Source organism: Phyllostomus discolor, chromosome 13 (genome assembly GCF_004126475.2).
Source record: "Phyllostomus discolor isolate MPI-MPIP mPhyDis1 chromosome 13, mPhyDis1.pri.v3, whole genome shotgun sequence".
NCBI classification, from domain to species: domain Eukaryota; kingdom Metazoa; phylum Chordata; class Mammalia; order Chiroptera; family Phyllostomidae; genus Phyllostomus; species Phyllostomus discolor.
Genome location: NC_040915.2, coordinates 17350429 through 17362771, shown reverse-complemented (window position 1 = coordinate 17362771; position 12343 = coordinate 17350429). Strand labels below are relative to the sequence as shown.

General features: G+C 45.6%; 1 protein-coding gene across 1 annotated transcript in view; it reads left to right on the top strand.

Annotated features, from left to right (window-relative positions):
* The window catches only part of PRELID2 (PRELI domain containing 2), a 72120-nt gene that overhangs the window by 50756 nt on the left and 9021 nt on the right, over positions 1-12343 (top strand). The window contains exon 6 of the mRNA XM_028529042.2: positions 9434-9503. Within this exon, the coding sequence (XP_028384843.1) occupies positions 9434-9493 (60 nt within the window). The 3' untranslated portion in view covers positions 9494-9503. The remainder of the gene's footprint in view (positions 1-9433; positions 9504-12343) is intronic.

The window sequence follows — 12343 nt, the reverse complement described above, 5'->3', positions numbered from 1 at the left end:
CTGTTCACAGGGAGTGGCAGCAGGAAGGGCGTGGCCTGCAGGTGCACCATTGTGTTCTTGTCGCTAATGTTTACGACAGCACCCAGCTCCCAGGTGTGACCTGACACCTCGCTCACCCTCCTCCGGTTTTGTCCCCAAGAAGTGATGGTCATGTTTAGCATTGAAAGCCTTTCCAGGGGAAGTAAAGGGGTCTCCAGGTTGGTGTTTGACAATCAACCGAGGAATTCTAACAGGCAGACACGGTGTGGGAACAGAAGCGCTTCCTGTGCACACGTTCCGTCCTCCAGCTCCTGCAGGGTGTGCGAGGGCGCTTCGCTGGGTTCCAGCAGAAAGCGAAATGCATCTGGAGATGCGGGAGGTCCTTCTATTCAAGAGACACAGCAGTTCCATCTCACCCTGCCTCGCCTAAACTTATCCAAGTAAAACCACCTCAACATAGAGGAAAATACCTTTGGGATGGCGGGAAGGACCGTGCCTGAGGCCATATGTCATTTTTTTTGGTAATTTGAGATGAGAATCCTGTAAGCATAGCTCTTTAAGGAGGTGGCATGCTGGGTGTGAATTCGGTTTCTGTACTTACTAGCTGGGTGTCTTTGATCAAGTTCTTTACCTACCTGAATCTCATCTTCCATCTTCTCATCCTCAGGTCACTGACTCACAGGTTGCGTGTGAGGATTAACTAAGACAGGGCACATCAGGGGCTCAGCACAGCCTAGTAGGAGCCTAGTCTCTCAAGAATGAGTTCTTTCCCATACCTGCAACTCTAATTCCGACTCCGTTGCTGATGATGCCCGCCACCAAGGGGAAGCTGGTTCACCCTGCAGGGCTCAGTGTTGTCACGGAGATGTATTAGTGACCCCTGGAGGTGATGTGAAGAACAGGTCAGATACGTTTTGTGAAATACGAACCAGCACAAGCCCCTGCTGATGTTTCCTCTTAGTCACTGGTTGCCAACTGAATGGGGTGCCTTACTGTGAGGGCCCCACTGCGAGGGGCCCCTGGTCAGGTCTAGGTCCATGAGGAAATCGGTAGCCACTTTGTGGGCCACAGGGAGAATAGGAAGTAATGGTTAACCAACGTCTGCCTTGGGTCAGTAGGTTTACTTTGCCTCGTTGAATCCTCAGAGCCATCCTGCTGAGTACTCATTGTGGAAAGAGTAGAAGGAACCCAGGTTTAAATTCCAGCTGGGCCACTTACTAGCTATGTGAGCTTGAGCAAGTTATATCCGAGGCCCAGTTTCCTTGTTTGGAAATGATGAGAGTAAAAGTCTCTTGCCTCATAGGACTGTTGAGAAAATTAAGTGAGATAATGTTGGTAAAGTCCCTGGCATCTAGTAAGCCCTTGGTTAAAGTATCATTAACCTTGTTGAGATTTGGTGTGGTGGAAACAGAGCTTTGGAAAATGATACTTTGTTCAAAGGAAACACCCGCTCTGAAGACATAGTGGACTGGCCTACATGTAAAGAAGATTGTAGAAATTACATAAAAATGAATGAATCTAGGGGAAGGAGAAGGCAGAGGTAAAAACAACAGAAGGCGAGTTATCAGGGCATCTGTTTATCTATTCTCTGGATGTTCATTGGATTTACTTATGCCCTTAGAGATAATTCATTGGCGAAATGTAAAGCAAGCTGCTAACCATTTCACCTCTCAGAATAGGGAAGAAACAAGGGGAAATTACGAGTGAGCTTAAATCTGATGAACAGGGAAGAAATGGCTGATAGAGGGAACTCGTGGGAACCTGTTCTGGTGTTTGTCAGTCAAGAGCACAAGAGTTGGTCCTGGGCCCCTTCGGTGCCGGGCACTGACGTGACCCTGCTTCAGCGTGAGGACCAGTGTGTCATAATTCGGGGTGGCGCAGGTGGCATGTGGCGTGGAAAGCTTCCCATCGGGGGAGGTTGCTAAGCAGGTGAGAGATGACCAGTGAAATGTCATGGGTGGGATGTGGCACCAGGTGAGAGTCTGGGCTGGATTCTTGGTGAAAAAGCCACATTTTGCATGATGTCCAAGTTAGCAACGGTAAAACTGTACAGAGGTCACATTTTTAAATATTAAAAATGAAAAATTGGCTAATGGAGTCAGTCACATTGGGGGTAGGGGAATAACCACGTAAAATAGAAAAACACCCATAACTAAATGCCTTTTAGCCAGTAAAATGTTCATGTCAGGTCAGGGTTTGTTTGAAATTGACAACCGGAAATGGCTCTGTAATCTTTCATTCTGAGCTCGGTCCCGAGACACATCTCTAATTCAGATGGGCCACTTTATCCTCTGCTGGGAGTTTTCTGTCGGGACTGAATATGTAAACGCCCTCTCCAGTTTTTATATTTTATTATTTTGGGATATATCCTTTTCCATTACAAATTGAGATTAAATATTCTTTAGGAGTGAGAAAACTGTATAATGTCAAGCAAAGACATCTGAATTATTCTATCAGTTTAAAGTTCTACAGTGATACCTAAAGATTTTGGGTAACTTATCAGAATAAAAATGAATCTTACTTCAAGGGTTTACTAGCCACTATGGGAACATTATATTGAAGTCATACATTATATCAGGATATTCCTACTTGAAAAGTGTTGTGTTTAAAATAATTTGTAGATGTGATTAAATATTGATTCACATATTCAGAATCATGCCATTTACTTTGTGAGGAGGACTAAAATCTGATTTTTATTGTCAGGTTTTTAAAACATAGTCAATAGGGAAGGGAAGAAAAGCTCTTGCTGTGTACTCAACATCATAATAGGTGTTTTCACATACCCCAGCTCCGTGAAAACTCCCGCCCCCCTGTGTCGGGCTGTCTGGGTCCAGTACTCTCACGATCCCCGGGTCAAATCAAAGCTGTGGTTCTGAGTGATTGTGTGATTTTGATCTGGATGCTTAATTTCTCTGAGCCTCTGTTCTCACCCCAGAAAGATAATACACCACGAAGGCAGACAGGAGGTTAAAATGAGCCAGTGCAGGTAAAGTGCCCGGGATGGAGCTTGTCACACACGGTCTGTGCCAGTGAGTTTTAACTGTCGTCGGTGTTACCCCACTTCCACAGCTGAGGAAGTCCTGAAAAGAGCTGGGTAGCGTCAGATGAAAAGGTGCTTGATGGTGGCAAAAGATCTCTTCCTGGAGAAGCTTTGAGTAGCGTTTCTCTTACCCTTTCATGTAAAAACTGGAAGCACATTCTCCCCACCCCCACCCCCAGCCAGGTCTCTCCATCTCTGGGAGCTTGCATTCTGTTAGGGAGTGGGGGTGACAGACAGTACAAAATATTTTAAAAGTAGGATAATTATTTACAGCGATGAATACTGTAAAGGCAGTGAGACTGGGCTACGTGATCCAGACTGTGGCCCTACTTGGGTAATCAGGGGTGTCTCTGAGGAGGTGAGGAGAGGCTTAAATCCTGCCAGGAGCTGCTGGCCACCGGAAGATCTGGGTATGTTCCTACAGGGAATGCGGGGAACAGTGAATGAAAAAGAAAAGGAACAGTCCTAGACACTGACAACAGTATGGTGATTACCAGAGGAAAGGGGGATGGGGGAGGGAGGGGAGGGTAAGGGCGGGGGGAAAGAAGAGGAGAGAAAAGGACCGGAGCAAGTCCTGTGAAGAGAAAGCAGGCCCGTGAATCTGTAGACGGTTGGGGCAGCAGGGAGGGGCCGCAGTCTGGGTCACGCAGAGCCCCGCGGCCACGAGGAAGGGTGGGTTTGTTACAAGAGCAGTGGTACTATTAAGGGTTGGAGCGGGGCATTGACCTGTCCTCATTCTACTTTTTATTCATCTGCAAGGGAAAAGATTTGAAGAAAGTTTTATGTAAACCAACTTAATAAAAAATTAGCATCAAAAGGGAAGTGCAGGGAGTTTTTTTTTTAAGTAAACTTATGCAAATTCTTTTATCAAAAGGAGACTCGTTTTATCATGCAAACTTCAGCATCTGACAGTGTCCCACTTCCTGAACTCTTCCCGCCCGCCCAACCCCACTCTTTGGGACCTAGTAGAGGTCCCGCCTCCCTGTCAGTTTCCCCACATCATTCTCTCCCTTTTATCTTCCACCCTTTCATCCTTTCTTCTCCCTGTGTGTTGTTCTTTCATTCCCTGCGGTAGCCCCTGGTATCCTGACCTTTTCAACCATACTTTCAAGGATTCTCACTACTGGGCAGATTGCACTATAATTCCCAAATTCAAATTTAGCAGCCTGGCCCTCAAAAGCAGCCAGTTGACTAGTTTTATAATCCATCCACGTTGAACACCCATTGTGTGCTGGAGTTTGCACTAGACAGCAAGGATTGAAGTATAAGTAACTTCTGTTCCCTGCCTCAGCATTTTATTGTCTAATGTGGTACATCTGTAAGCTGATGATTGATCTGTTGATTGATTGATAGAGTCATTAATTCAGGTGACATTTACTGCATGCCTTCTGTGTCCCAGGCATTGTTCTTCCAGAACATACAGGACCCCTTTCTAGTGGGATTAGATGTTCATTAAGGAGAGTTGGATGAAGACCAACCCTTTATTTACTGAATGTTTACCAGACCTAGGTTCTGTGATGACCACATCACATGTGATTTTAACTAATTGTTAGGACAAGTCCATATTATTATTTCCACTTAAAGGTGAGGCAGTTGAAGATTAGAGAATTTAAGCCAAATGCCCAGGGTTGCCCAACCTTGGGCTCAACCCTAAATCTCTCTAATAGGGCCATTGCATAATCACAGTGCCGTTGGTGGCATTACTGGGACATTTCTGTGCTGTTGTCTCTTCCAGAAAAGAGCAGAGCTGAGGTGGGAGGACAGGGCGTGTGTAGCGTGGAGAAAGGGTAGGGTGGAGAGGCTGGAAATGCCTCATCTCCAGTCCACTCTCTCACCCTTCAGGTAGGCAATTGCTTAATCACACAGACACTGTTTTTCCCACCCCTGTATCTTTTCTTAAGCCTCCCTCTGCTCCGTCTTTCCCTTCATCTCTGTCTGTCACACCCATAACCAGACTTTGGGTCTGACTCAAATCCCTCCTCCTCCAGTGGCTTCTGCACGTCCTCCCTTCTCACAAGATGAGTCTTTCCTCATCTTTCCTTCTCGCAGTGAAGCTTTTTCTTTTAAACATGGCAGCCCTGCTCAGGGCTGTCTTGCACGTCAGCTCTTCTGCATTCCTGTTTCCTCCCAAGAGACTAATGACTCCTTGAGCACAGGCATCCCTGCTGCTCGCGGCATGGGTGCAGTCCCTCACACACAAGGACCCTGGTCCTTTGCATGGTGCTTCCTCCAAAGCCATGGCCCACACAAAAGCATATTTCCCACCGTGCATCTTTAACACCCATCTTTTACCACTGTGACAGTCTAGTGAGGAATTCTCTTTTGTTAAGAGAGCCTCCGCAGGTATGTCTTTGGAGAACTGCTTTAGAACTTGTTAATTTCCGTAAGGTCCAATATTACTCTCTTCACGGCCTCTTAGGTAAGTCAGAGCTTCTTAAGAAAGCATCAAATTGATAAAATAAATGGACTCTCTGGATCTGTCCACCTTTAGTTCTAACTTAGTCCCCCTCCTCTTGGGACGAGCTTTTCATTTTCCATAATACTCAGCTGTCAGAGCCTCCCAGGGTGCGGAATCTGGGAAGCGTTTGGAATCTGGAAGGCGCTGGGTTCCTCTGCATTCGGCCTGCACCGCTCTGGTATTAGGAAAATGAGACTGACAGGGTCTACATACGTGTCTGCCAGCACGTGCAGAACAGAAAGATAGCCTTGTAATAGAGAAGAAGAGTCTCAGAGGGGAAAGAAATAATAAAATCAAGTTGGTTTATGGTTTGTCAGTCCAAAAAGCTTTTAAGCCATATCTATAAAGGTGTATCCACTTAATGTTTGTTCTGCATTTCAGGCCTCATTGTGTGATAAGTGGTGTCAATTTTGTCCCTTTAAGCCTGATCTCCTGGGGGCTGAGTTGTGAGCAGTTAAACTTTATTTGAAAGCACTGTATCGATTGGGCTTTGATTTGGTCTTTCTTTACCAAACAGAGGCACTAAATAATGGTTTGGCCTCCCTAATAAAGCTTTTTTTTTTCTTTTTTTTTTTCATTTCACTTTATAGGTCTCTCTCTCTGCCCCCCATTTTCTGCTTTCTATTTCCAACTGTTCTGCTTAAAAAGACTAAAGTGGTATGAGAGAGGGGGAAAAAGGGAAGAAAAATCAGCTATTACATTGAGAGCATAATTGATTCAATAAATAACGTCTTTCAATTCCCAAGGCAAACCTGAACATCTTCGCGTGCGTCAGTTAGTGTTCGGCTCAGTAAGTGGTGGGCTCCTCAGGGAGACGAGGGGGGAAGTTCACCGAGCTTTCCCAAGGGAAGGGTGTGCTTCTCTGGCTTTAAAGACGTACCATCTTCATTTAGGCGCCCACTCTGCAAAAAGAAGCTTGAGACAGAATAACATGGCAGTTTCCAGTCTTTCTGAAAATCGAAGAAAGACTTCGATTTAATTATTGTCCAGGGGTGTGTTGAAACAACAAAAAATTGAAACTGGGGAAGGAAATCCACTAGACGATAAGCTAGATGAGGGCAGGAACTTTGTTTTTTTTTTCACCATTTATCGCCAGTGCACATAAATATTTGTTAGCTGGATCTGTTGAATGAATGAGAGAAGATGTGAGAACAATTTTGGTCTTAGGTTAAATTTCATTCCTCTGGATGTTTTACCTCTTCCTTCTCTCCTTTCCCCCTAACTCTTTAAGAGGAAAGGAGCTCTAGCGTACAAGATTGCAGTAGATACTCTATCTTCAGACATGTTTCAGGAGAACTATTTCATCAGCTCTCAGACCGGCAGAGTTGGAAGGGATCTTGGAAGTGCTGTCAGGCTGCCATTGACACATTCAAGTGAACAGACTCATTGCGCTTCAGAACCACGTGAGACGTGCTATCAGTTTACAGATTCCAGGGCCCACCACTGGAAGTTGTGATTGAGTCAGTCTGCATAGGGCTTGGGCGTCGGCATTTGCTTTTGTGGGTTCCTAGGAATGTCCATGAGCATCTGGGTGTGGAAGCACTGCCCAATGAGCCCCAAAATCGCCTGCACTCTCGGGTCTGTTATTGCTTGAGAAAAGTGACTAGTGCACGGTACCCAGGAGAATCACTGGCGGAGCTGTGACCCAGCGCTCCTGACAGTGCATGTGGTCCCACAGTTTGGCGGTTTGGTTCACCCAATGCTGCATGTTCCTTGGCCTTCTGTCGAGATCTCTTTATTTTAAAAAATTTTTTAAATCATAACCTGAGGATATGTTTATAGATTTTTCAGAGAGAGAGGAAGGGTGGGGAGAGAGAAAGAGTGAGACACAGAGACATTGATGTAAGAGAGAAACATCAATCAGTTGCCTTCCATAAGTGCTCCAACTAGGGACTGAACTTGAAACCTAGGTGTGTGCCCTGACCGGTGATTGAACCTGCAGACTTTTGCTGTATGGGATGATGCTCCAACCAACTGAGCCACCCAGCAAGGATCTGTCAAGGCCTTTTAATGAATACTTCTTTCTTCCGAAACAGTGGCAATATCTGTGGTAATGGCCAGCCAGAATTTAAAGGACCTTCTGAAACCTTTAAGGAAATACTACCTTTTGTTGAGTATACCTTGGTACTAATTACAGGGGTGGGCAAAAGTAGGTTTACAGTTGTAATACAAATAAATAATACAATAATTAATACATAATAATAGAAGAGTAAAGTCTGTGTTTCACATACTTCTAACTGTAAACCTACCCTTGCCTACCCCTGTATATTTTGTTGTCTTCTCTTTGGCATGCATCCCCTTCTTGTGGCTCAGAGTAAACCTCGAAGAGGGAGTCTCTTCCTTGTCCTTGTAGGGCCCACCCAGCCCCACTTGAGCATGAAAAGCATCTGGGTGCTTGTTGCTTGAGCCCCATGAAATCAAAGTCTTCCTGAGAGGGTCCTGGGGACCCGCATGGTAAGTTAGCTTTTTTTTTTTAAGGATTTTATTTATTTATTTTTGGAGAGAGGGAAAGGGAGGGAGAAAGAGAGGGAGAAAAACATCAATTGTGTGGTTGCCTCTTGCATGCCCCACACTGAGGACCTGGCCTACAACCCAGGCATGTGCCCTGAGTGGGAATTGAACCAGTGACCCTTTGGTTTGAAGGCCAGCGCTCAATCCACTGAGCTATACCAGTCAGGGCTGGTAAGTTAGCTTTGATCATTAGAGCAGTTTAGAGAGAACTGCTCTCTCCCAGTCCCTGAGAACTGTGTGTCCCATGCCCCCAGATCCAGCCTTGACTTCCTTAGGTCCCTTGTTCATAATTACATCACATCCCTGCTTTTCATCTGACGGTTTATCCTCCAGTCTTCAGAACTCGTCCCCGAAGGAAGGCAGAGGGAATATCGGCTCTCCTCTTTCTTCCAGGATAGAGTTGACTGGCCACGGTGGGTGGGTGGACGATTTGAAAGGTACAGCAGTGGAGCGAGCATTGTGAGAAGGTTAAGGGGTGGCCCCTGAAACAGAATAGAATGTCTGTGTTTTTTCTCTGCTTTGTTACTTAATAGCTGTATAACTTTGGGCACATTATTTAAACCTCTTTGAGCTTCTCTTGCCTTATCAGTAAGATGCGGGGTAAGAATAGTACTTATTTAAGGTTTTGTGCGTATTAAACAAGGTGTCCTTGGTCAGCTGTCAGGACACGCTGAGAGGTGGAGGTCTGGGTGCAGAGGGTTGCTCAGGGACAACCCTTGTGAGGGAGTGAGGACAGCAGGAGTAGGCTGCCGGTGATGTTGTACTGTGATGCAGTTGTGATGAAAGTCTCAGGTGATCCCTTGGGCAGCTGGAGATGGGATGCTTCCAGAATTGTTCCAAATTGAGGGAAGGGGGCCAGGCCTTTAGACCCCTGTATGCACTGGTCACTGGATGTGGGCTGCCCCTGGAGAGGCGCCGTGATCTCAGGTAAGGCAGCTGCCTTTGGCTGAGAGGGTGGCTGTGTGCTATCGGCCACCGACAGGGCTGATAGCCAGAAGGGGTGCCCGAGTCCCAGAGCGGGTCTCATTGGTACACCCAGCACGCACTACCCAGGCTAATGTACATAAAACCTTAGCAGTGAGCATAGCACGTTTGTAAATGTCCAATTAATATTAACTATTACCATTATTATTCTAGCTCTGGCGGTGCCACTTAGTGACTGGGCCACTTTCACGAAGTTACCTAACTTCTCTGGGACTGTCTCCTTCTGGTTAAAATAGAGAGCCTAAATTCCCTACTTCCCTGAGTGATTCTGAGCACCTGTGGAGATAATGTGACACTGATGGGCAGAAGATTAGAAAAATGTACGGCGTGATTATGAGCCTACTCTTCTGAAGTGAATATATGGCCATGACTTGGGTTCCTTGACGAGGAAGGGTTGTGATAAATGTAAAAGCACTTGTCCGTGAATATGGCATTTTGATTTTCCTTTCTTCTCTCCATAGGGAATTAGAATAATGGAGACGCTGCTGAAGGAGCAGTGTGGCGCCCCCTCAGCCGAATAAAGAGCCATCAGTGAGTACCAGAGGCCAAAGGGGGACTGTTTTCTCGGACCATGTGTTCATGCTCACACACCTGCTGCTGTGCATCTGCCTCCCCGGGCTAGCCATGCTGTACATTTCCCTGTGATACGCACAGGTGTTTCATTATCTGTTCTGTGCCTTTATTTACTTGGTTCTTTGGTTTTCAGAGCAGTTTTGTGCTACGTCGCTGGGTTACAACTGCATTCAAATTGTTTAAACCGATCAGCACAATCCAACATGATTACAACCCTGAAGGTAGCACGGATTTGTAGAAACTGCAGCTCAGGATAAACGGAAGCTTTAATTTTATTGTTCTGAGAACAATGAAAAAAAGGGGTTTAGAGCTGCAGAAAGGGGCATGTTGACTGGCCAGGGCAATAAATATATTTTATCGGTTATATATATCCCATCAGTTGGGGATGGCTGCCTGACATGCTATGGAGAAGGACTCTGAGGCCTTGAAAAGAATTCTCAAGCTCTGGTAAGAGTGCCTTGATTGATTAGCAATGTCTGCCATGGGCACAGGATGGAAGAAGGAGCACTTTTGCAGAAGCACATGCCACTTCTAGTTTAGGATAAATAATGTAGGCTTAATAGATTGCAGGGGCATTCCAGAATTACTTAAATTCTTTTCCTTGAGTTGTTATTGTCCACATCAAGGGGAATCATCTTCATAGTGGAAAGGGTGGGACAGTTATTTAAGAGAGAATCAAAGCCTAAAATAAATGAGAATAGGGGATTTGCCTCTTACGAAATTTATTGGAGTTTGATTTTTAACATCTGAGAGAAGGTAAGACATTTAAGTAGAGCAAACATTGTCTTGCATAATCCAGAATTACCTCAAGTTTCCTTATGATGGCTTAAAACTATAGTACATATGGTTTTTGTATACACGACATGGTACTCTAATTGTAATATATGATACAATTTGAGGAGAATTAACCACAGAAGCAAAAGGAGCAATTATGTGCAAGCACCTCAGCATTCAAAGCATGTGGATCATGCCTATGGATGAGAATTTGAGAATTTTAAAGTGTTTCTGCTTGTTTGAGGCTTGACTCCATTCTCACTAATGTTAAGCCTCCGTGTACCTAACACGTGCTAAGAGATTTATTTCCTACTGGAAAGGGGAGGCAAGATAGTTTCATCTAGTGCAGGTACGGCGTGCGGCAGGGGCTCAGCAAATGTTGGAGCTACTGTCGTGTGTTCCTGGATCCACTCTGAAGAGCAGGTCTCAGCCCCGCGCGCGCGACCCTGTTTCTCCAGGCTGGCGTCTGGGGGAGGCTCACTGAGCACAGGCAGGGGGCAGTGTTCGTGTCCTCGGGCACAGATTCCATCTCACCCGGGGGCGGGGCGTGGGGACTCAAGTCAGCTCCGATCCGTGTTAAATAAGAAAGCCGGGGGGGGGGGGGTGCCACTTACATGGGAAGAGTATATCTTGGTTTTTAAACTTTAAATTGGGGATTTTGAAACCTTAGTGAGCATCAGAATCGGTGGAAGGATCTGTTACACATGGATTGATCGTCCCTGTCCCCAGGCCCCTGACCAGAGTTTCTGATTCGGTGGGTCTGGGTGGAGGGAGAGAATTTGTTTCTAACAAGGTCCGGGGCAGCGCTGCCGTGGCCGCCGGTCCTTTAAAGGAGTTTTCATCTCCGAATGGAGACAGATTGAAAGCTGTAGTCTGAAACTGTTACGTATTCTGTCATCGGTTTCAGATTAATCGGAGAAATGATTTTGTGTGACTTTCCCCTGATAATTAGCATCTCAGCCTCTTCTTGCCCACCGCTCCCCCACCGCCCCCCGTCCACCCCCACCCCGCCTTGCAGCGCGCTGGAATGTTGACAGGCTCCCTACTGGAGCGTAGACAACATAAAAGAAAGGAGGCGAGACTCACACCAATTTGTGTTTTAAATCACCAACTTATGGTTTCGATTTCAAGTGTTGCTGGTGAGAAGGAGGAAATTAAGCAAGCATTACCTACCTACTGTCTTAAATTACCCGTTCTTGCTTTTTTTGTTGTTTTTTCTTTTGTTTTGAGAGTTAAGCCATGAACTCAGGGCTTTGTATTGTTCCTAAAAAGTAACGTCTTCTCCTTCCTTAAGTGGGTGGTTGAGGTCTGGGTACTACAAGGAGTTCAGTGCAGGGCATGTGCATTTAATGCATGTAATGCAATGGAGTTCCTGAAGGATTTCCATAATTCAAACCCTCATTATTTATGACAAGTTTTCTCAGAGGAGCAGATAGAAAGTAATAGGTATATACCATTACCATATAAATCCATGATTATGACAAGTTAGAGGCTATTGCTGAGGCTTTAAGCTTTTTTCCCAAAATCCGCCTCACTGAGGTATTATTTCTCTGTGTACAATTAAATTGACCCATTTTAAGTGCACAGTTTGGGGAGTTTTGACAGATCTGTGCAGCCATACAGGTGACACCGGTCACGTGATGTGGGCCCTTTTGAGGTTCCAACACGACTGCAGTGTTGTTGCCTTCCTATCACTTCCCATTTTAACCCCCTTTTCTTGACTATTTTTCCAAAGTTTTAAGCTTGACAGGTGCCTGTTTCAATGGAACTTTTTATTTTCTCAAAATTAGCTCTGTAGAAAATGGGAGAATGGTTTCAGTGGGAAAACTGATTTTATGAGCAGTGAAATGCCACAGTGAAGAAAAGGTGGTAGGACTGAGCTGTAGAGCAGGGGTCAGCCAGCTGGACCCCGCAGACCAAATCCAGCCTGCTGTCTACTTTTGCAAATAAAGTTTTATTGTAATGCAGCTTTGCTCCCAGCTGTGTTGTAGCTCCAACAGCAGAGTGAATTGCTATGATAGACA